This window comes from Malania oleifera, chromosome 3, assembly GCF_029873635.1.
Source record: "Malania oleifera isolate guangnan ecotype guangnan chromosome 3, ASM2987363v1, whole genome shotgun sequence".
NCBI classification, from domain to species: Eukaryota; Viridiplantae; Streptophyta; class Magnoliopsida; order Santalales; family Ximeniaceae; genus Malania; species Malania oleifera.
In genome coordinates this window covers 9,096,007-9,123,936 of record NC_080419.1, presented here as the reverse complement: position 1 = coordinate 9,123,936, position 27,930 = coordinate 9,096,007, and the positions used below count along the sequence as shown (strand labels likewise).

General features: G+C 37.9%; 1 protein-coding gene across 2 annotated transcripts; it reads right to left on the bottom strand.

Moving 5' to 3' along the window:
• On the bottom strand, positions 1-27,930 carry LOC131150467 (perakine reductase-like). Of its 2 annotated transcripts, none has more exons than XM_058101193.1 (7): positions 27,040-27,930; positions 25,202-25,372; positions 24,573-24,776; positions 24,282-24,454; positions 1,322-1,418; positions 965-1,118; positions 1-349 (listed from the first exon to the last, which is right to left on the bottom strand). In XM_058101193.1, the coding sequence occupies exons 1-7, from the start codon at positions 27,100-27,102 to the stop codon at positions 318-320; spliced, it is 894 nt and encodes a 297-aa protein (XP_057957176.1). In that variant the 5' UTR covers positions 27,103-27,930; the 3' UTR covers positions 1-317. The 2 variants fall into 2 exon arrangements, with proteins under 2 accessions (XP_057957176.1, XP_057957175.1); XM_058101192.1 differs by having other exon boundaries at positions 1-402; positions 27,040-27,928.

Sequence of the window (27,930 nt, the reverse complement as noted above, 5' to 3'; positions counted from 1 at the left end):
TAGTATTTAAGTGTCATTCATAACAAGCACTTATTTTTTAAGACGTGCAGATGGGACTTGTTAGTTTATGATTCCACTCTAAATAGCTCACAAAGGGAGAGAGAGAGAGCAAGGCATATTACTTGCAGATTTACGCTCTTGCTTATTTATCACCCAAAAAATAAAGAAGAGAAGAGGAGAGTTGCAGGTTTACGCTCTTGCTTATTTATCACACATGACTTGGTGTGATTTTGGTGGGGGTATTTGCAAACTGCCAACTGTGCTTGGAAAAATCACCAGGATATCTTTCACCGCCCACTTGATCAGCTGGGAATGCATCAGAAATTTCTTTGACATCCTCCGGTGTAAGCTTCACTCCAAAGCATCCAATGTTATTATCAAGATTTTTAAGTTTAGTTGTTCCTATTAAAAAAAAAAAAAATTAGGTGAAAAATAAGCAGGATCATCCTATCAGTCAAAACATCCATCATAACGGCTCCATAGAAGGTTCAAGATCTAAATTCCTATGCAATGAACAGAAATTATAGTACTAGTTCAGGCACCAATGCGGCCAATTAGGCATGGTACATTCTTTGCTAGAAAAACTTGTAAGATGAAAACATAAAACAACACAAGGTTATTTAGAGAGAGAGAGAGAGAGAGAGAGAGAAATCTATATCTTATCTCTCCTTCCCTTTCCTTTCGTGTCTTGTGTGTGTATATCTGGGATTGCTTCATCGAATGCAACTATTCTGTTCCACAAGACTGCAAAATTGGGGGCTAAAAGAAAAAAGTTGATTATATTTGCCATTATGCTTATTTGCATAATCTGAACTCAACATTGCAGTAACAATTGCCAGAAGAGTATCATATTCTATTACATGACTCTATTTTATGGAAGCATCTATTTCAATTGATAAACAATAAATTAAGTACTTAGAGAATTTGATATGGTATTTTTGGAAGAAAATAAGTGCTAAATTACCAGGAATAGGTACAACATCATCTCCTTGATGGAGAAGCCATGCTAGAGCCAGTTGAGGAAGGGTACAGTCGTGCTTTGCAGCCAAGCTGGTAAGCCGAGCATATAGGACTTTGTTTGCCTCCAAATTTTCCCCACTGAATCTTGGATAGGAAGCCTGTTGTGCGAAGATCAAAATGAGTTTTGGAAATGAAACTGATATAGAAGTCCCTATCTATCCATAGTTAGCGAGAGATTTCTCTCAATAAAGGGGATGAATGAGTCAGAATGAAAGTTCTCATGCTCACATATGCAATGAAGCCAAACATGAATATAAAAAGCAGACATTTCAGATTACTCATTCTATGTCTAGTCACATACCAGTACACTCTCTGTAGGCAAGTTCTCCACAGCTGCCTTCCCACCAAAGAACCCATTACCAAGTGGGCTATATGCCACTATCCCAATACCAAGCTCTCTGCAAGTAAGGAGAAACAAAATTTTCAAAAGTTCGTGAGATTAATACAGATGAATATGAACTTAATTGCCTTTTGCAATATCCTTGATGTGTTTTGACCTGGACCAGCTTTACAACTCACAATTTATGAATGCAAATTATCACTCAAGAAAAAATTCAAGCTAGATTTGAGAATTCGATCTTTTTTGATAAATTGCTTTTTTCTGGACAAAAAAAAAATCCAACCGATAGTGCAAATGACAAAGCTGGATATCAAGAAACCTGAAGAGTATCATTGTCCACAGGGGAAGAAATGGAAGGAGGCATGGGAAAGACAGAAAATCTTTGGTGTCCATCTTCGTTGACAACTTGCAGAGAAGGTGGACATTGAGCACCAAAGCAACATTTTCATATGGCGGGGAAATATTGTGAAAATTTTCATACTGTGGAAGAGAGATGTAATACTAGATTTGGCTTTGTATGGTATGGGGAATTAGAAGAAACCACTAGAGCAGTTTCAACCTGCAATGGTGCAAGCCCACTCAGACACACATTCTCATTAGAACTGGCTGAATTTAGTTTGGACAACACAAGGGAGATCATACAACATGAAAAACCCAAAATGCAGGAGATAAATAAATTCAATATGGACAAACTACCGTTACACAGCAGTTTGGACTGCATGAAGGAAAATGAAACAGCAGTGTGGTGAAAGAGGTGGCTGAAAAACCTGAAAATATAGAAAATTATAAGACAATCTAATTACCTAAAATAGCTTAGAACAGTAAATTGTTAGCATGGCTGAAAAGATCTGTGGTATGTGTTGTCTGCTGTCAGAAAATAAACAGAATTCAGTCTTATATCATGAGCAAGGCATGTTGGATTTTCAGGTAAGACTGACGAGAAACCTGTTGATGAATGGCAGAGACTAGTAGTCCAGCTGGTTACTAGAGTAAAATCATGGGAGTTGAAGATGACAAAACTAGCTAGATATTGGTGGTGGCTAAACTGCATCAGAGTACCATTTCAGGCATGGACATTACATGCTTTAGAGAATTTCGAAATAAAAGGAAACATTCATCACAGTTGACAATGACACGGTGCAAAACAAGGCTTGACTGAGCAAGAATCTTCATCTCCATTAACCATACAAACTATGTCATGGTGAAGGAACAAACTGTGGTAAATGGCATGCTACTCAGTAAGGGAGGAAACATCAGTGTTTAAAGTTTTAAATATGGCTATTCACAACCAGTACCATCTCAAGAGCTCATATAAAGAATTAACAAATAAAAAATGGCAATGCAACTCGCCAATAATTGGAAAGGAGCAGATCCTGCTGGAGAATTCCATCAGACAAATTGATAAGAAAATTGATGAGAAAAAGAAAATGGAAACTGGGAGGTGACTTGAAAAAAATTGTAATGCATTTCAAAAAAAGGAAACAGAATAAAATGAAAATCACATACCAAAGGTGATGACAATAAACGAAGACCAAAAATTGAAAAGGAAATTATGGAGGGAACAGCATCAGATGAAAGCACGTTTTAAAGCCAGAACAGGATCAGACAAGACGCTGAGGCAACATAGCAACTATGCAAGAAATTGGACTTGATTGTTAGGACAATGGAGAACACAATATGAAGGCATTATTGGGAATAGACGTTCAGTGAACTGAAAAAGATTGTAATGCATTCCAAAGGAAAGAAGGAGAATAAAATGAAAACACATACCCAAGGTGATGGCAATAGGAGAAAACAAACAACAAAAAAAGGGGAGAGGAAAAGAAATTATGGAGGCAACAGCATCAGATTAAGGCATGCAAAACCACAACAGATTAATCAGACAATAGGTGGAGGCAACATGGGAACTACGCAAGAAAATGGACTAGATTGTTAGTATAATGAAGAAGAAACAATGAAGGCATTAATGGACATAGACATTCAGGAATTCACAAGCCTCCAACAGCCTCGGATTGTGGGACTCAAATGGTGGATAAACACATGATCCCTATTTCAAAAACAATGGAGTGAGTGGAAGTAGCATGAATTGCCTTGCATGGAATATGAGGGGTGGGGAAGATAAGAACAAAGGCAAGAAAATTAGTACATAAGTTCATACAAGAAACAAATTAAAAAAATTGAGGAAGGATCTGCAACAATATGGACAAAGAAAATGACAAAGCAAATGGGTTAGCTCAGAAGGTACTTCTGGAGGATTAATCACAAGAGTATCCAGCTGAATTTTCTAAAATATACACATTAACTGAGACCAGACTCATTGCAGTAATAGTTAAAAACTAAAACGAAATGCACATGATGTGTGTAAATGTTTATCCGTATAATTTTGGGGCAGAAGGAGAGGTATTTGGCAGCACTTGATTGAACACAGAGCTCAATTAGTAGAACCATGGTGTTTAGGTGGAAATTTCTATACATTAAAGAACTAAGCCAAAGGAAAGGCTCAAAATCAAAACTAGCTAGACAACAGGTTTTCAGACTTTTATCAACCACATGGAAATCATTGACCAACCACAAGGATGGAAATTCACAAGGTTCAATAACTGAGAGGTACCATCCATGAGCTGGCAAGATAGATTAATTATGCAAATAGAAATTGCAAAGTCACTGGACACATATTCTGCAAAAAAAGACAACCAACTAGCTTCTCAAATCACAATTTGGTCAATGCAGAAAAATAAGGAATGGGGACCAAGATCATTGATATTTCTTGCCCGTTGAATGGAGCACCACATGAAATCAGTGGACCATGAGGGAATGTACTGAATTGGAGGAGCAAATTACAAACAATTCAACAAGACGATTCTGTTCTAAAAATCCTAAAAGAGTCTTTTTGAAATTTTTAGGAGCTGAAGAGAAAATTCAGGCACTTAAATGAGAAATTGATGAAATGGAAGAGGTAAAAACAAGTAGAAATCTGATCCAAGAGGAATAAGACCAATCAAATACTTGAGAGAAATGTGGAAGCATTATAAAATGGAAGTGCCAGAATTTTTTCTTCCACTATCCAGAAAACCAAAGGAATAAGAGAATTCATTGATGAAATCACAGTGGAAGGTAGAAAATTGGAGCAGACATCGGAAGTCAAAAATACAGCTATAGACCACTTCAGGAGAATCGCATCAAAGAAACCAAAATAATGACGAACGATGTAAGGCTAAAGAGGATTGGAAAGGATCAAGTCGCTAAATTAGAAAATTCATTTACTAAGGAGGCCATTATTGAAGCTCTGAACGATAGCAAAGGAAGTTAAGCACCAGGCCTAGACAGATTTAACTTCAATTTCTTCATGAAATGCCATAATACCATAAAAAACACAACGCATAATGAAATTTCTACAAGAGTTTCATACAAATGGCAAAATGGTGAAAGGAGTAAACATCACCTTGGCATTCTAATTCCCAAGGTGCAAACACCCTCAGAATTTAAGGATTTTAGATAAGCCTCATATGAAGCATTCCTAGCAAGTAGCAAATAGATTAAAAACCCTCATACCAGCTCTAATAATTAAAACACAGACAGCGTTTATCAAAGTAAGCAAATTTTGGATGGAGTTCTGTTAGACTGAAGTCGAATCTTTTAAGAAGAGCAAAGAAGGGGTCATTCTGAAATTAGACTTTAAGAAAGCATATGACACTGGATTGGGAATTCCTCAATGAAATCATGGTGAAAGAAAATGGGATTTGGAAGATGGCATAACTACACAAACGAATGTGCCTCTACAGAAGCAATGTCTATTCTGTTGACTTCTTAGGATGTGCTGATTTCTGGTTTTCTTTTTTTGTTTTCTTTGGGCTTTCCCAGACATTTAAATGAGGTGTCTCTTCTGATTGTACATCCTTTTTCTATCTAATGAATTTCTTTTGCTGTCAAAAAATAGAGGAGTGCTGAGGTGCTTCCAGCTTATCTCTATGCTGAAAGTAAATTTTAAGAAGAGTGAGCTAATGGAGGATGGACACACTAACTGGAAACAAGGAAGGTGTAACAACTATCAAAAGGAGGGAGGCTGACTCTTATCACAGCAGCATTACCCTATAGAATACATTTCTCTTTAAATCCCATCAAAGTTCCACAAGAGATGGGAGAATACAATGTGTGTGTGTGTGTGTGTGTTTTCTTTTTTGTGGGATGGGGGTGAAACAGATTGAAGGAGACTGCGTTGGGCCTCCACTGTGCAAAAATCACAAAAATCAAATGCAGTGGAGGCTTACGTGTTGGGAGGATGAAAGACAATTGCAGCAATCTTATCTAAATGGTCGTGGTCATGGAAGTATTACAAAGATAAGGAACCATTATGGACAAATTTCGTATGTGCAAAGTACGAAGGAAATGAAAGGATAAAACCTCGAGAGGGGGGTGAGGGGGGATTCAGTGAAAAAAGTTGGGAGAAAACACACTGAAATTTTGTGGGGAACATAATCAACCTAAAGATCCAAGAAAATAAGGTGGGCAAAGTTTCTACTATGAGGTCTTAGAATACTGGTGGGTGACAGTTCCACGGTGAGATTGTGGATATACAAATGGGCAAGAGAGAAACCTCTGCAGGATAACTTCCCAAAACTATATGTTCTAGCAAGTAATAAAAATGCTTTAACATCACAAATGGGCCAATAAGCATGTTAGCAGCGGGGAGTCCTCACATGGGTTTGATATACATGGATGAGTACCAACTTAACCCAAATGCTTAAGCCATTACGTTTTACGTCCATCCATGTATATAAGCAACTCCTAAATTTTCCTTTCCGGTGTGGACAACCTTGACAAGTGAAAATTTCCAACAATCTCCCCCTCACTTAAAGAGTTCCTAGAAATCCCCCTGATCGGAAACCGCCTGCCCTTCGGCAGCAAGCCCATTTCTCCAACAGTAACTCAAATGGGCCTCCCCCAAACCTAACATGGCTAGAATTGCATTCCCCGTGCCTCTAAATCAATCCTACCTTCCATGTATTAGGCCATCCATGTATATATGCCACTCCTCCACTCTATTTTCTAAATGTGGGGCAACTCTTACAAGTGGGAATTTCCAACAAGGTGAATGAAAGTTGGGTCTTGAAATGTAACTATAGAAGATTTTTGTTTGGTTGGCAAACAGACCAAAGAAATACGTCAACACAGATCATGTCCGCAAATTCGATAGTGATGATCTGGTTTTGAAACATAATGTAAATGGTGTATTTACACAAAATCATTTTGCAGCACAAAAGAGAAGAAAAAATTACAGGATGAAGCCAACAAAAGGTGCTATATATGGAAAGGGCTGGAAGTGCCAAAATAGAGGTTTTTGCTTGGTTTGCAACCTTCAATAGCATAGCATCCAAGCAAGCCTTAATACACAGGAAGGCTCGCCAAAGGGAACATCCTGTACGGTGATGGAGAATGTATGAACAAGATTTAAGACATTAAGAGATAACTACCCAATTTTAAGATATACTGTAATATCTTTTACCATTTTTTTGTTGTCTTCTAGTAGTAGGTACAAATTCACAGATTTCAGAATACTAGCTATTAAGAAATTGTTTTTTGTTCTATTAGGTGTCCTTATTTTATTTTTTTGATAACCAAGGCTGCTAGGCCTACAAATATATGATTGTAAAAGATTTTGTTCAAAGTTTAATAATATGAATTTAGTTATTGGGATTTTCCCATGTGCGTTAAGACATAGGGTCAACATCAAGAGGTATTAGAGCTAAGCCATCATTGCCCATAATGCCATCGCACAACCACAGTCCACTAGAGTCGCACCCCATTGTCAAACCCAAACCCAAACCCAAACCAACACCGCCACCACCCATCCTCCAATGACAATCCTAGTGGACCTAGTTGACACATCCAAGAGCCGCATATTTTGTACTTCCATCTTTACTATCGTATCGCCATCATCACTGTTGGGCAAAGAAACCAAAGCTGCTTCAACCTCACCCCTATACAATTTCACCGTCTGTAAGAAGAAATCTATATGAATAATTCTTCCATTGAATTTACGTATGTACATCCCAATCTTTTATAATACAATCAACTAATTTAAATAAGGAAATAATCTCCCTATAGAATAAAATGAAATAAAATAAAATCTCCTACATTTATCCACCTTCCTAATTTATTCATTATTCACAATGATACTTGGGATTTTAACACTCCTCCTCAAGTTGGATCATAGATATTAATTATCTCCAACTTGCTAATGAGATCATCAAAGTTCTGTCGTCCCAACCCTTTAGTGAAGATATCCGCAGTTTGTTCCTTGGTAGGTATATAAGTCATACAAATAGTTCTTTCTTCAATTTTTTCTTTGATAAAGTGTTTATCCACTTCCACATGTTTGGTCCTATCATGTTGAACTGGATTGAGAGAGATACTAATGGCTGTCTTGTTGTCACAATAGAGTTTGATAGGAAATTCCACCAGGACCTGTAGTTCCTGCAAGAGTTTCTGCAACCACAGTCCTTCACATATTCCTTGAGCAACTACCCGGAACTCTGCTTCAACGCTACTACGAGCCACTACATTCTGTTTTTTGCTTCTCCAAGTTACCAAATTTCTCCAGACGAATGTGCAATATCCTATGGTGGACCTTCTATCTTCCACTGATCCTGCCCAATCTGCATCTGTAAAGATCTCTACTTTCTTGTTTTCACATTTCTTGAAGAAGAGTCCTTTGCCCGGGGAGTCCTTGAGATATTAAAGGATCTTGTATACAACATCTAAGTGGGCTTCTTTTGGTGAATGCACATGTTGGCTTACTACACTAATTGTAAATGCAATATCTGGTCTAGTATGTGATAGGTAGATTAGCTTACCAACTAATCTCATATATCTCTCCTTTTCAACTGGTATCCCACAATCTTCAACCCTCTTTATTGCTTCAATCAGGGTTTCACTGGGTTTGCATCCACGCATACCGGTTTCACTTAGGAGATCAGTAACATACTTTTGCTAAGAAACACAAATTCCCTTTTTCGTTCTAGCAACTTCCATGCCCAAGAAATACTGCATTTGTCCCAAGTCTTTAACTTCAAATTCAATAGCTAAAACCCTCTTCAATCTTTCCATCTCTACCGTATCATCCCCAGTTAGGATTATACCATCAACATATACTATTAGAATTGTTCTCTTGCCCTTTTCAAACTGTTGGAAGAACAGGGTGTGATCTAATTGCCCTTGTCGATATCCTTGGTTCTTTATTACTTTTGCAAATCTGTCAAACCATGCTCTGGGAGATTGTTTAAGTCCATACAGGGACTTCTTGATTTTACAAACTATGTTTTCTTCATCTTTCCTGCTGAATCCTAGAGGTATAGTCATGTAAACTTCTTCTTCTAACTCACCATTTAGAATGTCAAGTTGTTGTAGTGACCAATCTAAATTGGCTGCTAAGGACAGGAGGACCCGAACTGTATTCAAGTTTGCCACTGGTGCAAATGTCTCCGTATAGTCAATGCCATAAGTCTATGTAAAACCTTTTGCAACAAGTCTGGCTTTATATCGTTCAACTGTCCCATCAAATTTATGTTTCATTGTGAAGACTCATTTAAAACCAACTGACTTCTTCCCTTTCAGCATATTCATTAACTCCCAAGTTCAATTTTTTTCTAGAGCCCACATTTCCTCCATGACCGCCTCCCTCCATTTAGGTATTTTCAGGGCTTCCTGAATGTTCTTTGCAATTCTCGTCCTGTCAAGATTAGAGACAAAAGCACGATATCCTATAGACAAACTTTTATAAGACATGTATTTAGACCAAGGATATTAAGTACATGACCTAGTTTGTTTTCTGATTGTGATAGGTAAATTGATGTCTTCACGTACAGGATTATCAGATGGAAGCTCTATTACCGGATCAGGATTGGGTGTGGACTCATGGTTATTCGGAGCCATCACCGGTTCCAACGCTCTTGGTGCCTCAGGTATGAGATTCTCCCTGTTCTTTGTGTTCGGCTTTCTTGAGTAAACAAGTATATCTGCGTTGCTTTGTTTTCTTGTATCTCCCCCTGAGAGTAAGTGCTCTTTTGTGTTCGGCAGGTCAGGAAGTGAAGCAATGGAAGACTCAATAGATGGGTCAGGGAATGAAGCAAGGGGAGGCTCAATAGCTGGTACGGGTTCAGATGGTACATATTCAGTAGTAAAGAAGTCAACCAACTGATCTTCACTCCATTTCTCCCCCTGAGGAGAGGTCTTGGGGAAATAAGGAGTGGTTTCAAAGAATGTGACATCCACGCTAACAAACGTATTTTTTGAGACAGGATCATAGCATTTATATCCTTTCTGGGTAGGGGAGTAATCAATGAAAACACATTTAACAGCATGAGGATCCAATTTGGCCCGATGGTGAGCATGAACATGAATAAATGCAGTGCAACCAAAGATTTTTAGCGGAAGACTGGAGGGAAGGCGAGAGGTAGGAAAAAATTCCAGGAATTTCTGGAGAGGAGTGGCAAAGGAAAGTATATGTCTGTTTTTTCGTTCAGCAACCCCATTTTGTGGAGGGTGTCTACACAAGAACTCTGATGAATAATCCCATTTTCTTGAAGATAAGTTCCTATAATTTCATTAAAATATTCCGTACCATTATCAATACATAAAATTTGAATTTGAGTATGGAATTGTGTTTGAACCATGGAATGAAAATTGACAAAAGTGGATTGGACTTCTGCTTTTATCTTTCAACAAGTAAACCCAACAAAGACGAGTGTGGTCATCAATAAAAATAACAAACCATTTTGTATCGGTGCGATTGGGGGATCGTGAGGGTCCCCACACATCACCATGAATCATAGTAAACGGGCGGGATGGTTTGTATATGGATGATGGGAAAGAGGCATGCCAGTGTTTTACAAGCTCACACACTTCACATTGAAACTCAGAAGACTTTTTATTTGAACATATAGATGGAAACAAACGTTTTAAATATTGAAAATTTGGGTGACCCATCCTAGAATGTCATAACAAAAGTTCATTCTCTCTAGAAATAGATACAGGATCACAAATTGCAGTATTATATTGTTTACTCAAGCTTGCCTACTCAAAGTAGTAGAGTCCTTCATAGGCCTTAGTAGTGCCAATCATCTTCCCCAATGACAGGTCCTGAAAAACACAATGAGATGAAACAAATTTAGCCGAGCCATTGGAGTCTTTCGTTAACTAGCTGATAGATAACAAATTGCAAGACAATTTGGGAACATGGAGGACAGATTTTAAAGTTACGGAGTCACATATGCGAATATTTCCTTTACCGGCGACTGCTGCGAGAGAACCATTTGCAATTTTGACTCTCAGATTTCCAGCATAAGGTGAATAGGATGAAAACAATTGATAAGAACCAGTTATATGATCAGATGCACCCAAGTCAATTATCCATGGTGGTTTGTAACATGATACGGTATTTAAGGCTGACAAATAATTACCTCGGTGAGCCAGAGAACCAATGGAAGACTGACCCGATGTTTGAATTGAAGAAATCATTTTATATAGCTAATCCAACTGCTCAGGGCTGAATGCACTACTTGAAATATTGTTGGTTTTTACACCTTGTGGTTTTTCAGTTGAACAATCAGCAGTAGCTTAATACACACGATTTTTTTGATATTGTCTCGGCTTCCAATATGCAGGTTTTCCATGAATCTCCTAGCAGGTGTCTTTTGAATGTCCTGACTTTCGACAATGTTCGCACCAATTTTTTCCTTTTGTGGCCTTTGTCCAGAACTGGCGCCCGAGCCCAAGCCCATGGATATTTCAAATATGCTCGTAGGGTGCTTTGACATTAGGGCCGAAACTTCAGGCCCTATATCTTTTTGGGTTAGGGCTGGAATTTCAAGAGTGTCGTGTGTCTTCAACATCACTTTGCGACGACTCTCCTCACGCTGCACCTTTGAGAAGACCTCCCGAGTCGAAGGTAGGGGACGCCAGCCAAGGATCCTCCCTCGTACATCATCCAGGTCGCGATTGAGACCCACCAAAAACTCGAACACCCTCTCATTCTCGAGGCATCGTTTGTACCGTATGCTGTTGCCAGAGCACTCCCACTCTTCATCGACGCTGAGGTCAAGTTCCTGCCAGAGGGTGATCATCTCCATGAAGTACTCGGTGACCTCCCTTTCTCCTTGCCGCAGCTGCCACAATCGGGTCTTAATCTCAAAGATTTGGGAGTAACTTTCGGCATCAGAGTATGTCTCGCAAACTGCATCCCAGCCATCCTTCGCCGTTGGAAGGAACAAGTATATCTTGCCGATTGAGGGCTTCATCGAATTTATGAGCCACGTCGTCACCATGGAATTCTCGGCTTTCCATTTTTGCAGAGCTGCAATGTCCGTTGTGGTGGGCTTCTTCCGTTCGCCGATAAGGTATCCTAACCTCCTTTTTCCTTAAATCACTAGTTTAATGGACCGAACCCATTCACGGAAATTTTTTCCGTTCAATTTCTCCACCGAGATTGGAAAGGCTGTGTTGTCTAGCCCTTGCAAACTCATGGTTGAGATGATGTCAGAGTTGCCATCAAGAGTTTCAGAGGAACTTGACCCTCTGCTGTTGACGGCGGCTTCGTCTGCCATAGTTAGCTAAGGTTTAGAAACCCTAGCTTTGATACCATGTAAGAAGAATTCTATATGAATAATTCTTCCATTGTATTTACGTATGTACATCCCAATCTTTTAAAATACAATCAACTAATTTAAATAAAGAAATAATCTCCCTTTAGAATAAAATAAAATAAAATAAAATCTCCAATGTTTATCCACCTTCCTAATTTATTCATTATTCACAAAGATACTTGGGATTTTAACACCATCAACCAACCTCCACAAACCATCAAGACCTGGCTTGCTAGAGCAGCCAACACAGATAGCCGAATTTCTCATCATTGAAGCTCAACCTCCATGGCACCATCATCAGAAGTCTCAGTCATAATCAATGTCTTCCTCTCACTAGTCAGCCTCGTCAAAGACAATTGCCGCCTCAATATTCGCTGTCAATCTCCTTGGCCATCATTTGTTCACCTCCTATCTACTCCAAAGGCAAGCCAAAACCCTTGCAGAAGTTTGGAGAAAGCAAAAAAGAGAATTCTCTGAACTTGCTTCCAACCCAACCAAACTAAATGCACCAGGTTAACTGAACTCGACGTGGCTAACCAGACTTGTCAGTTTAATTGAACTAAACTGGTATGACAGAATTGAACCAATTGAACAAAAGCCAAGAAAAAGGGGAGTTATGATGACCAAAGATTGGCTCAAGCCAGTTCAGAAGGATGCGACCAATTTGAATGATTGAAGAGATTACATACATGTGTTCGTAAAAAGACCAGTATGGCCCAACAGTAGCACAAGAAGGAAGTTGGGGAGCTTCACAGGGATTTTGTAGACCTCAACAAGAAGTTAGATAATTTTAGAACCTACGCTTTGACCCAATGGCTCACCTCCTGGCACCCAAGGGTATGTCCAAGGTTCAAATCCCCTTAGAAAGGATTCTTCCCAATTTTTCAAAGGGAGGAGGGATTTTGGGGTTAAGGGTGGGAGGGGGTTTGGGGGATGGGGGGTAGTTTCCTGTGGAGGGTTCCTACGGGGGCCATTGGTAGGGTTCACATTCTTCAAAAAAAAAAGTTAGATATTTTCAAGGCTCAATTGCAAGAAAAGAGATTACTATGGTAGGAGGAAAGGCCTGTTGAGATGTTAAGTGAGCCGAAGCTCAAGCTGCAACCAATTAATTTTAGAAGAAAAGCCCAAGAAACTAACCGATGCATGAATTGAAGTTTGAGCCCAAAGAATTCATGAAAGGGCTTGAGAAGTGGAAATTACAACGAATAAATTATAAGACATTTCTGCTGCATTCAAGGCCAAAGATATAAGAGATACTGTAACTATTATTCCTGAAAATTTTGTTTTCAATGACGTCGCCCACTTGCATTCCTATTTAATTGTTATGTACGTTGGTTATATTGTTCATCTACATACTTGTTGATTCTTCCATTCAATGATTCCTCCACTCTGTTTAACGATGTAGTTTATCATACGGTCTCACTAGCGATGAATGAGAGACTATTCTACTGCAAACATCAGTCCAAGATGAGGTCCTGACTTGATTAATGTAAGATTCAGTGGCGGATCTGGGTGCTCCCCCCTTCCCCCAAAAAAAACAACAAAATTAAAAAAAGTAATAATAACTTTAGTATAATTTAATTTTTCATTAGTACTAACTATTGTTCCCTTAAGTTTTTTTGGGTCTATTTAGATAATATTTAGGCACAGAAAAAGAGAATTATATCCTCTTTCCAAATGTACCTAGTGATTAATATAAACCATGTACCTCTAGGTCCTAAGGAACAAAGTACAATCTAGCAAGTAATAAATATAGTTAATACCCTACAAAAGATGTTTAAGATATTCTTTCACTTTTTTTCTGATGCATTAAAATAATACAAAAGAATACCACAACCAGAGAGCTATGTTGTTCCTCTCTCGTGCGAAATGACTTCCCCTCCCTCTAACACTCTCTCATATCTCCCTATGGCTTTGAATGTAGCAGGTGATGTCAAAATTCACGACTCAAATCGAAGGAAAGACCTTCGATTTGACTTAGGACAGCGGGAGAGATATTCAGTTTCTGTTGGTGCTCAAGAAAAATCCCACTCGGAATAGATGGATTAAACATCTGAAAGAGGTAAGTTCTTTATGGTCTTCCATATTTTGTTCAGTTGGTTAGGGGTTCTCGAAAGGTCCAAATGGAGAATATGTTGTTTTGGATGTCAATTAAGTGGACTAGTGTTGGGAAATTTTTGGAGTTAGGGTTGGGTTGGAACAGTAAGATGTTCTCTGTATTTATCCCTGGTGGAGCAAAAGGGGTTGGTTGGTACAGCTTGGCGAGCAAGTTCTGCAAATTAGCCCTAGAGTTTGGGTTTCAATCGCGAGATGCAAGTGTGGGTAGGCCTTCAGAGCCCAGATCGTGGAGTCAAGTGGTGATGAAAGGGAAGGCAGTTGAAGGAGAAAGCTGTGAAAGCAAGTTCCAACAAGGAAAGTGGGATGCTGCGAATGGGATAGATGATATGTGCATTCGATGTGGGGCTAACCTCAGGCAGTCGGACGTGCTGACACTGTAATGGTGGCTAGGGTTTTGGATGATAGTGCAGCTCTAGTAGGGGCGGCAAGGGTTAAGGTAGGGGTATAGGAAGATACAAAAATCTGGGCTGGGCCAATTGGTTTTTATATTGGACCTGGGCAAGTCAATGGAAATAAGGAAGGGCCTCATTTTTATACAAAATGGAATTTGCAGGGCCCTATTTCAGATGGCAGTCAAAGGGAAAGGGAAATTGGGCCATTCACAAGGGACAGGCTCAAGATTTTCAGGCCCCTATTTTGGATAACCAGCCTAAGGGAGATGAGGATTGGACCAATCATAATGGGCAGGCCCAAGATGCCAACTTTTCAAGCCCCAATACACAGGTGGAGAATATAGGGAAGAAGGATTGTCACCCACCTGTAAACGAAGGCCAAAATTTCTCTCTAGTTCCCCAAGATTCAAATGGAACAGATCATATCGTCGAGCAATTACAGGAAACCAGCAGCTCGATTTCAGAAAAGTTTTTTGACGACAATAAGGAAATAAAGTGTTCTAGTGGTAGATTCTGCTCCACTCCTACTATCATCAATCAAGACAATATCATCTGCAAACAACAAACACCAAGGGATCTCGTTTTGGAAACTCCTAGTGAATTCATCCATCAATATAGCAAAAAGATAAGAGCTCAAAGTAGAACCTTGATGTACACATATTGTGATTGGAAATTCTCTAGACTCTCCTCCTATAGTCCTAACGCTAGTCGTTACTCTACATACACATTCTTAATGACCTCAATATATCTACTACATACTCCCTTTTTTTTCTAAAACCCACCAAAGAATTTCCCTAAGTAATATATAGTAGGCTATCTCTAAGTCAATGAAAAGTTGAAAACCATATGCAGGTCCCTCTTCTTTCCCCTAATTTTTTTTATCTTTCTTTTTGCTCCTCAAAGATTGGGTTATAGAAATTGGTTCTAACACTGATAGGGCTAGATTTCAATAATAAATTTATTTCATAATTTTATGTATTTTATGCTTTAATAAATCTATTTTATTTTAACTTTTATTGTATATATCCCTGCTTTTTTAGACACAACGACTTTTCTATTTCATTGATTTTTAGACATTGAATCAAAAGTTTTGTGGTAATGGGTGGGTATCTCAACAATATTAGGAAAAAAAAGTAAGTATAAAAATTAGTGTTCCAAATATAATTAAAATTATTTATTATATAGTAAAATTTATATTTTATTGAATAATTGGGTAAAATGGAAGACCTAATCACAATGTAGGTCTCTCCCTCTATTTATAATGAAAGGGTGAAAGTACATACCAGTGACCATAATACACTTACTAACTCATAAGTGACATAACACTAACACACTAATAATGCTAAATGACTAAGATAACCATTAACACTCCCCCCCAAGCTAGAGCATATATATCATATGCTCTAAATGACATACCAGTGACCATAATACACTTACTAACTCATAAGTGGCATAACACTAACACACTAATAATGCTAAATGACTAAGATAACCATCAACACTCCCCCTCAAGCTAGAGCATATATATCATATGCTCCTCGCTTATAACAAATGAATTTAACACGAGCATCCCCCCCAAGGCTTTAGTAAATAAATCAGAACGCTGCAAATCAGAGTTTACAAAAGTGGTGGTAATAAGCTTCTGCGCAAGTTTATCCCAGACAAAGTGGGAATCAACTTCAATTGTGTTGTCTGCTCATGGAATACTGGGTTGGAGGCAATATGAATGACAGCTCGATAATCACACATAAGCTCCATAGATTGAAAATATGGAAAACCCAGTTCTTCCAACATGTTCTTCAGCCAAACAAGTTCACGTGTAGTGTGAGCCATGGCTTTATACTCTGACTCGGCACTTGATCTGGCCACCATAGTTTGATTCTTACTCCTTCAAGAAACCAAATTTCCACCAACAAAGATACATGACTCGGTTGTGGGTCTTTTGTCGAAAGGTGACCCAACCCAATTTGCATCAACATATCCCTAAGGATGAGTGTGAACTTGGTCTTGATATAAAAGACCTCTTCTAGGCACACCTTTAAGATATCTTAAGATGTGAATTAGTGCATCCCAATGATTTGTTCTCGAAGAATCAAGAAACTGACACACAACACTTGTTGCGAATGATATATTTAGTGGAGTGACCATGAGATGATTCCCCTTTCCAACAAGTCCCCATATTGTCCTAGGTTGACAACAAATCACCCATATTTGGTACTAGCTTACTATTAGGATCCATAGGTGTATCATCCATAGGTGTATCAACAAGTTTGGATCCCAACAGTCCAGTCTCAACATACTTCCTCTATGACAAGACGGTTCCCATACAAGATATCTATACTTCTATATCCAAAAAGTACTTCAATGATCTCAAATCCTTTATCTAAAACTTAGTCTATAGGAAATTCTTTAGGATCTGGGAACCTTAATCATCATTGACCTCCTCTTGAAGATCACCATGTAGGAAAGTATGTCTAATCTAGAGGCTAGTGATAGGTGGCGGCTAAGGAGATGAACAAACGTGCTGAGGCAAGTTCAGCAACAAGGGAGAATATGTCTCGTCCAAGCTATACACCTGAGCATATCCTTTAACCACAAGGTGAACCTTCAATCAAGCCATGGAACCATTTGGATTGACCTTCACAATGTACATCCAACAACCAAACACAGACTTACAAAGAGAAAGAGGTACCAACTCCCAAGTATCATTATCCCGTAGTGCATGCATCTCTTCTATCATTGCATTCCTCCACCCAGAATGCAGCAAGGCTTCAGAAATAGACTTTGGAAAAAGCAATAGAAGACAAAGTGCTAACAAAAAAGTAACATAAGGGTGATAAGAAATCAAAATAAACAAAATTAAAGATTGGGTGTAAAGACCCGGATATTTAAAAGGATTAAAATAATTTGAAAAAATAAATAAATAAAATAACAAATAAATAAATAAAAGGAATGACGTGGAAAAAAGAAAAGAAAAAATTAAATTAAAAAAATAAAAATTAAAGAAATTAAATTAAATTAAGATAAATTAAATAATTAAATAACTAGTTGTTAAACTAAATATTATTGCATTGGATTTAAAATAATAATAATTAAAATAAGATATATATATATATATATAAGTAAGTTAATATATATATATATATTATTACTTTAACTTTTATATATATATATATATATATATATATATATGTATAAAGTAAAGAGGATAAGAAGAAGAAAGAAGAAGAAGAAGAAGGAAGAAGAATCAGAGCTGCCGCCTCCCCCCCCTCTGCACTGAATTTTTTTTAATTTCCTGCGCCAGCCACTCCGTCTCCGTCTCTCTCCTTCTCTCAATTTCTCGGCGAATTTGCAGCAGATCGGGAAACGGAAGGTGTCGTTGGATTCCTGGTTCTGCTGCCGACATTTCTACTTGAGCAAATTGGTCGTGGGAACGACTTAAGCACTGCTCCTCAGGAAAGGTAATTTTTTCCCATTTTCTCAATTTTACTTTAAATCTACTGTTAAATCAACGATCAGGTACCACCACGTGGTCCTAACCGTCGTCGTCGTCATTTTGATGTAGGTAATTTTTCAATTGGGATTTTCTGCGCCCTACTCCAAAGCAAGTGTGGGATTTGGGAAATTTGGCAAATTAGTTAAATTTGCGAGTATAACTGTAAATTGAAAATTATGACCCTAGAAAAATATTTAAATAGTATGTTATTTAAGAATAATTTAAATGAAATTAGAGTTTTTTATTCAGGGCTCGGGTAAGCGCCACGGGTGTAATTTTGGGCCCCACAGGCATAATTTAGAAAATTAAGTGGGAGTGTTACATATTAGTTTAAATGTTAATTTGAGGTGTGTGGAGCCTAGGGAAGGCTAGATGGGTAGCATTTTGGGGAAATTAATTAATTAATTTGGGAAATTTGGTAATTTGGCTATATTTAAGGGTATATTTATTTATTTAGAATTTATGGGCTTAGAAAATATTAAAATAATATTTTATTCAAGATTAATTATATGGAACTAGAATTTTTGATTCAGGATCTGGGTGAGCACCGCAGGTATTTTTCTGGAGTCCTTGTCGGTGTAGTTCAAGAAACAAGGTAAGGAAGAAATTTATATATTAAATCAAGTTTTTCATGAATTAAAAATGAACATGTGTTCTTTATGTATATATGTTTTTTATGTGGGTTTAAAATGCCAACTATAAAATTTATGTTTTCTGAACCTAAGATTGTCGATATAGTTATGTATGTGTGAAAGTAAACGAACGAAAGTGAAAGGAATTTTCTAAGGAATTATGTAAGAAATGAAGTGTATTTTGAGCATATAAATGTTAAATGTGGGTTGGCTTATTTTATGAAAAATATGTATAAATTTTACTGCTAAATTGTGTGGCATGAGAATCTGTGCAAATTATATGTTAAATGTATGAGATGCAGGTTAAGTAAGTAAAGCAATGAGAATAAAATATGATATGGACAATGTTGCCTATGTATGTAAATGTAACCATGTAAAGGTACGACAGCTGAAAGTCGGATTAACAGATCTAACTCATTTCGATGTGGACTAACTAATGACAGCTAAAAGGAGCTGTGTTAGATTCTAGCGCATTTCTATGTGAACTAACAAATGACGGCTAAAGAGCGGCTGTTGTACAAAGGAATGAAATGAAATGACAAGGAATAACAATGCAATGAAATGAAATGTGAAATGTGAATGATACAAACTGGAAAGAGTCACTTACAGTGAAACACAAGGAAATGTTAAGTTATGAACATGAAAAAATGTGAATGATTGAATAATGATGGAAAGAATGATGTATTATGATACTAGAAGTATTTATGTATGTAGAACATGTTACGTTTGGGCGGGGCGCACTCTTCGCCTGAGGGCTTGCTGAGTAAGGCGAGTGCACTAGTAACTTCAGATGTGGCAGTAACTGCATAATGCACTAGGACAGAGGGAACCTACTTGTATGGGCGGGTAGGATTCCCTATCCTTAGGGTCTTTGCCTGTAAACTATTGTTGAACTGTGTGAGTATGAGATTAATCTACCACTTGAGGGTTTACTGAGTAAGGTGAGTGCTCTGATATGTTTTAATTGTGACCTTAGGATTACCTAAGTATCAGAGCAGAGGGGTGCTACTTGTATGGGCGGGTAATCACCCCTATCCTTGGGCAATCTCGTGGGTTAAATATTTGCATGTGATTGTTTAGGTTCAGAAAACAATTTCAATGTTATATGATGATTTGCAAATGAAATAAAAATGATATCTATTTATCTCATGTTGGCCACACGCTGTTTTAATATGTATGTTTCTTCTCTTACTGATATGTGTCTCACCCGAATAAAATTATTTCTTTTCAGGACATCCTTGAGGTGGGGCTTAGAGAGCTCGAGGGTTGTTAGCCTTCTGAGGATTGTATAAAGAGAAAGGGTATATTTTTATATACTTTGGGGGAATGTAAATATTTATGTTTTAAGTCTGTTGAGAACAGAATGGTTGTGAAAATACTGAAATGCTTTTGGAGATGTATGTAGATATGGAAATGCAAGTGTTGGATGGATACTTTGGATTATAGATAGAAATTAGAAAACTCTGGTATTATATTATATTATGGAGATTTTGTTTATGTTTTCGGCTGCATATGATATGGATTATGGATTATCAAGGATTTTAGCAGGTATAACGCGCCGGACCTAGGTTTAAGGGTTCGGGGAGTTACATTGGGTGTTGGGTACAAGTGTGTTTACCCTTTCGAACAACGATAAGAGGATCAACCACTTGAGGAAGAGAATCATCTAACAAGGGAACTAGAAGCGTAGAAATGGAAGCTAGAGGAGGCTCACCACCCTTGAGTTGTTGTGGGTACACTTGCAAATTGGGACAATCCAAGGGGCGAGAAGACTCAAACTGGATGAAGATATAGGAAAACTAGATGAAGGAAATAAGTCGGGATCGGGAAGACTAGGCAGAGGAAGGGAATCATCAAGGTCAATAGAACTTGATGAATCAAAATAGTACAGTGTAGACTCAAAGAAGGTAACATTAGCAAAGACGAAGAATCAATGTAAAGTGGGGCTATAACATCGGTAACGCTTTTAAGTAAAGAAATAACCCTCAAAAAGAAAATTGATAGCATAGTGATCCAATTTTACCCATTCAGAATTCCTGGACTTAACTGATGAACAAAGGACGCACAACCAAATATACAAGGAGAAAGGAAGAACAAAAAAGCCTCAGGATAGATAATTGAATATTGGATTTTACCACCAAGGACAAAAGATGGCATTTTATCGATGAGAGAGCAGCAGTGAATACAACGTCACTCCAAAAAAATATTAGAGATATTCACATGATACAATAGGGTTCAAGTGACTTCAAACATATGTCGGTTTTTTCGCTCCGCAACTCCATTTTGTTGTGGAGTGTGGGCACAAGATGATTGGTGGATCATGACAGAGTTAATTATAGAGGTAGTAAATTGAAAACTGAACTCCTTAGCATTATCACTACGAAGTATTCAAGCTTGCATATCAAACTAAATCCTTATTTTAGAACATAAGGCACAATAGATATTAAACAACTCAGAACAATCTTTCATTAAATACAACCAACTCATTATGGAGTAGTCATTAACAAATGTAACAAAGAATCAAAACTCCAACTTTGGCGTGACACGACTAGGACCTCAAACATCAAATGAACTAACATAAAAGGGTTACCGACTCTTTTAACTTAGGAGGCAAAGGGAATGGGATGATGCTTTCCTAATTGACAAGACTCGCAATCAAAGGTTAGACAAAGGAACTCGAAGTAGGAGCTCGCTATTTTAACTGGCCCAATGATAGATGACAAAGGTGACAATGGATTCGATGTGATCTGGCAGTGGTAGGCAATAGGAGAAGAGAGCGACTCAAAGTAGTAAAATCCACCAGCTTCACTTCCTATGCCAATCGTCTTCCTTGTCTTCAGATCCAAAATAAGAACAAAATTAGAAAGAAGGTTACAAAGCAATTTAGTGACTTCATAAATTTACTAATAGACATGATTAAAAGGGGATTTAGGAATGTACAGAACAGAAGAAATAAAGATGGGGGGAGAAGGATTTACTGTTCCCATTCCCTTAACAGCAATGGAAGACCCTCAGCAAGGGTAACTTGAAGTAGATTTTTAGAATACTAGAGAGTAGAAAAGAAGTTGAGGACACCTATCATACGGACAATAGTAGCAGAATTGATAACTATGGACTAGCGGGAGAGATACCGGATGACTTACAAATAGTACGGTCACTTTTATGAGTAAAAGATGCAATGTAGTGAGATGCTCGTTGGGATGCCTGATACTCTATAGAAACCTTGAATACTACTCCTTTGAGACAATTATAGCACGTTGTTCACTCAAAAAAGTAACTGACGAGGGAGACACACTTTGGGATTCAGAAACTCCATCCCAACACAGGCAACCTCAATAAAGCAGCAAATCGAAATTAAACAGCAGACATGTTTTTCGAATTCAACAACTCAATCCCAACATACAAAACCTTCGACAAAAGATGCAAATCACAAGCCCACAACATACAAATCAAAAACACCTCAAATACCACTGCTTGAGGCCCAATAAACTCAATAAACATTGACAAACAGCTTCGGGAACCATCAAACAACAATTCCTCAGGTGCCACGCATGAGCAACTAAGAAAAGGTGAGTTCTTGGGACAAAAAACATTACAAAGAACTTCAACAATATGTTTATAGATGGATTCGAGCACTGCTGGATGAATTCAAGCCAGAAACATGCCTGAAATTGGCTTCACACACCAGCGCATGGGGTTGGCCCTTACAGCCTTCAACCAGAAATGTGAGTGGAGGACTGTCTCAAGATGGGATTTCAGCAGGGGACAGATCGGCAGTGTCTGTGGTGACTATAGTGTTGCTTTTGCAAAACCTAGAGTGGATTTTGTGTTCCTGAGCTGGCAGTGTCCCCCATGAAATTTCTGGCGACTGCTCTGGCTTCCGAAAGCTTCTGTCTGTATTTTGGGGTTGGGGCAATAGGGTTGCTAGAAATTCTTCTATGATGGTATACATGCAGCATATTTAGGGTTTTAGGCTTTGGTTTTGATGGTGGCTGTGACAATTAGGGTTTAGGTCTCATAATCATGCTCCAACACCATGTTGAATGAGAGGGTAAAATGAAAGACCTAATCACAATACATCTGTTCCTCTATTTATAATATATGTCAAATAATTACCACAATCCCCTCACTAAATCCCTCTTTCTAACATAATACTAACACTAATAATGCTAAATGACTAAGATAACCATCAACATATTTTAATAAACATAATTCAAAACTAGAATTTTTAATACAAATTTTTTTTATGCTTTAGCATAAAGGAGAGAAACTTTAAAAGGAAGACAGGCTAGCAAAACATGAAGTGCTCATGGATTCACCCTTAATGGGCTTCGAAAGATAATTTTGTGTTTTTTGGCTTCCTAACTTACACTAGGAATCACCTCACAACTCATTTCCTGCTCAAAACCAATAACACTACAAAGTGCGGGTCCTGGGGTTTAGGTGGCTTTAGGTGTGGGAGACATGAGGCTGTGAGGGTGTCAGAAAGGTCAGGTTGTAAGGGTTCTTTAAAAGAGAAATAGGGTCTTAGTAAAGACCATTGGATTGCTATCGTAATGAACTGGCATAGTCAGTCGCTTTTGAATGATTCTCTTCCAATTCTTGACCTCTTTGACAGCCTGCAGCATGGGTGATCTTTTAATTTTGTTTGCATATATATATATATATATATATATATATATATATTACTAAAAGAAAACGTGGATTGGAGGCCGAAAATATTTTTGTACTATGATTTTGTGCTCTGCGCATTAGGGAGCTTCAGTGTGCATGAACGTAGACTGGGTTCAGATACACACACACACTTTACTCAAAAGAGGGGGGGAAAAAGGATTGGAGGCTGAAAATGTTTTTGTATTATGATTATGTGCTCTGCACGGTGGGGAGCTTCAATGTGCACAAAGGTAGATTGGGTTCAGAGTGTAGCTCATGGAGTGATTGCTGCAGTCGCCATAGGGCCCAGCAACCTCAATGGCCCACAAATCTTTGATTAAAAGTTCTTGTATCTATTTCAGCAATGTTGTCGCTAATTCATGTATCTTGTTACAGTCAAATGTAATCAAGCATCAAGTTTCTTCAGTTTTGTAGAAGCTGTAAAAATGCTCCAATTCACTATACTACAGCAAAAAAAAGAAAGGTTGAGAGTCGAGACCACTATCAAATTTCAGTTCTCTGCTTATATATCTAGGCATAGGAAGTTCTATATAACAGAAGAATGGAGATACAAATTCCTTGCTGAAGTGCTGCTTGGGGCATTTCGTAATGCCCAGATCTACCATAAGCCATGCAAGTTACAAGCTTCATCAAGGAATATCAAAGCCATCATCCTCCTCATTTTCGACTTTAACATTAATCTATGCTCAAAATGGGAAAATATTTTATTCTCTAATTCGCTCCTTGGATTCACTTGGATGCTACCAACCACTAAGTTTATTTTTGGGTATGATTAGCGTGCCATGTGCATTGGCTTTTAGCCACTTGAGTCCCTTGATGAGCTCATAGGCTGTCTGGGTATGTAGTACTTGCATCAAGTGTGTCAATTAGGAAGAGCCTTGCTGTCCTACTTCTCAAACACAACCCTTGTTATAATGAATTCATGTCCAGGAAAATAATATAAATAAAACGCAAATAAAATAAAATAACCTGCAAAGCGGAATTATATCCTCCTCGATTTCACGAGTCCATAAGGAATACTCCATTTGCAAGGCAGTAATGGGATGAACTGCATGTGCTCTTCTTATTGTGTCAACACTAGGTTCAGATAACCCAATGTATTTTATCTTTCCCTCTTCCACAAGCTTCTTGAGCTCCTCCATCTAGCTCACCATGAGTAATTGAATGGTTGGATTTACATTGTTTCATACACCACAAATGGAAAATAAATCAGTTAATGAAATGTAAAAAAGAAAAAAAAAACAAGTGGGAGACACATACAGTATCCTCTATTGGCACTGAAACGTCAACTCTATGCTGATAGTATAGATCGATATAGTCCACATTAAGCATCTTGAGACTAGCTTCACAGCATCTCCGTACATATTCAGGAGTGCCCTTGATCCCAAGATGACCATCCTCTGCCAAAAATATGCCAAATTTTGTTGCTAGTTGAATTTTCTCCCTCGGAAGCTGCTTCAAAGCCTAATATGGAAAAAATAATAATAACTTCATTGATCAATAAAGGAACAAAAATGTAATCTAGTGGATATCATCTATAAGGGATACTTGCATCCACAGAAACACATTATGACTGCACCAACATTAATTATGTTGTGCACTTCAAATCATGTTCTTACCATGAAAAGAGGCATGAGCTTAACCATGATTCTGGTTGCTACATCTATTATTGTTCTTTGGAGCTTTCATCCATTGATGGTTTTACTCAATTGCAAAACCATGAATTTTTGTGCATAAGCCTGCATGCTTTAATGGGTGCGTGTGTGTGCACACATGTATGAAAGAAATAAAAAGAGAGGAATAAGACTAGAAAAGAAAATGAACCAAAATTAGTGCCCCTAGTTTCTGTTCATTTTTTCTTAGTTATTTGAACTTTTGAAGAACTTTACCTTGCCAACCATGATCTCATTATCATGATTATGTCCATAAAAATCTGATGTGTCGAAAAAGGTGATACCCTTTTGAAAAGCTTCCCTGATAACTTCACATCCAGCTTCATGAGAGAGAGGAGCATTATAATATCCAGAAAGTACCCCACATCCTAACCCCAATTTAGAAATCTGCATGATGAAAAATAAATAAATAAACAAATCTAGCTGATGTATTGCGTTGATAAGTAATACATGACAATAACAACGACAAACCAAACCTTAAGACCAATTAGACAGGGTCAAATACTTGAATCTTTTTCTGCAAGCTAACAAGATTGCAATTTTCTCCAACAAGTTCAAGGCTATGAAATCCTTGTTCACTACCTCATTCCAAGTTATTTTAGATCTATTCCTACTCCTTTTACTGCCACTAATAATAACTAGCTTACTCCTCCTCAATGGTGCACCATTTGGCCTACAGTGCATGTGCCTAAACCATCTCAGCCTTCCCCTCCCTTATCTTATAGTCAAGTGTTATGCCTAACTTACCACAAATATGTTCATTCCTTAGCTTATATTTTAGCCTTATACCACTCATCTACCTTAGCAGTCTCATTTTGGAAGCTTTTAATTTTTAAATATTTTGTTATTTGTTGTCCAACATTCTAATCCACATAACATAACTGATCTTATAGTCATCCTATAAAACTTTCCTTTTAATTTTAAGGTAGTTTACGATTATATAACATGCTTGAAACACTTCTCCATTTTACCCACCTAAACTCTACGTATTACATCTTCATTGATTTTCCTTCAACTTGCATAAAAGATCCAAAATGTCTATATGTACTAGTGTTATTAATTTCTTGACCATCAAGTGTAATCTCTCCTCAATATTTCTCTTAACATGACTTAAATTATATTTTATGCATTCTATCATATTTCTACTCATCCTAAAACCTCTAAACTCTAAAACTTCTCTCCATAATTGTAACTTACATTTTACTCCACTCTAATTTCATGAACCAAGACAACATCATCTACAAACACAAACAGCATGAACCTCATATCAGATCGATTTAGTAAGTTCATCAATCAATAATGCAAAAAGATAATGGTTCAAATAAAAACAATTGTGATACTTGTTAATGATGTCAACAAACCAAAAATTAGGATATATGAATTGTTTCTAAGTTCAACTCTTCAATTTCTCTCATTCATATGCATGAAGATAAAACATGAAGCCATCATCATATTCACAGTTATTTCTGTCCAAGCAGAATTTTTAAAAGCTATGAATTTTGTTATCAAATCGTGCAATATAAGTAACCTAAGTGTGTCATGTTTCATCCAACAGAAACTAATAAAAGACGCACTTTCTTTTCTTTTCTTTTCAAAAGTATAAAAGATATACATTTTCTTTTATTTTCTTTTGGAAAATGTATATTTTATTTAAAAGAAAATAAAAGATACATTTTCTTTGGTAGAATTGCAAGTACATAGCCGATTTTAAAGGCCTTGTCTGAGTCAAGAGTGATTAGTTAACTGGAAGCCAAATATTTTGCATCAGCATGCACAAGTTTGGATAAAGAGACAGCAGTCAATAAAGTTTGTTAAGTGGAACCAATCGTGCAATTCACCAAACAACTAGTTGTTGACATAAACTTCAAATAAGCATACTAAACAACGAAGCAAATACATGGTGCAAGCATTCACTGACCCAGATTAATGAAAAAAGATGCAAAACTAAATCTAGCTGTTCTTAATCATATTTGCTGATAGTTCCATCTTAATCAAAAAATCAAGAATACCCATTTGAAGTTTGGCTTCCTAGATATGAAAACAGTAGGCTTTACCTCCAATCCTTGACTTCCCAATTTCCCTCGAGGGACCTGGATTTGAGAAACCTTTTCCTCCATCGTCTCTGGTGATCAAGAAACCAGAGCTCAGTGAGTTTGGAAAATGCCTTTTTTTTTTTCAGCCAACCAGCTGAAGAAGATGAAGACCCTGCTGTTGGGTTTTGGCCCTGGTTGGACAGTGTTTTACTGAGGAATAATTATATGATGAGAAGATTCAACCTAAGAAAACAGAAGGCCAGCCGCCGGTCACTTACACGTGTTTGTCCTAAAAGTCACACGTATATCCCTTAAACATGAAGTAAACTTCAGAGAAACTTCCATTCACAGGTCCTGGGGCACCAAGCGTCGCCTACCCCCACCAATAAAACAATTCCACATATATTTTTCATTCAGCAGCTGTGTTCATACAAAACTCATCTTAAAGCTTTTTTTTTTCTTCTCCAAAGTAGTCTGAATTCTCAGATAAGCTTCATTCCCCACCTGACATAACAAAAGACAAAAGCCAGAAGCCGAAGCTACATGGACCCCCAAAAAAAGGCCAAGCTGAAGATCCGAATCGCCATTTTTCACTCGCTTTCTTCTCCCTCGTCCTACCATTTGCCGCCACCGGGAACAGTGGCGCCGCCCCCCACTCCAGCACTCCGCCTGCCTCGAGAACGTCAACTCCCCCTTCGTGTCCGACACCTCCACCAACGCCCGCCGCCGCCATCTCTAGCCTCATCTCCACCTCCACCTGCACGGTGCTTGAGTAACCCTTAATTACTCCCGCGATTGACTCGCCGACCTCCTCTCCCTGCGTCCGCCGCGCCGTCTACCTCGACGAGAGGAAGAGACATCTTTCCGAGCATCAGGGACGCAGCAAGTTGGGGGAAGGAAACTTTTGAATCA

Coding starts and splice junctions, on each gene's coding strand:
- LOC131150467 (XM_058101192.1), bottom strand. CDS start 27,102: ATGGAGGAAAAGGTTTCTCAAATCCAGGTCCCTCGAGGGAAATTGGGA. Junction 24,455..24,572: donor CAGTGCCAATAGAGGATACT/GTATGTGTCTCC, acceptor ATGGTGAGCTAG/ATGGAGGAGCTCAAGAAGCT. Junction 1,119..1,321: donor TGCCTACAGAGAGTGTACTG/GTATGTGACTAG, acceptor TTCGCACAACAG/GCTTCCTATCCAAGATTCAG.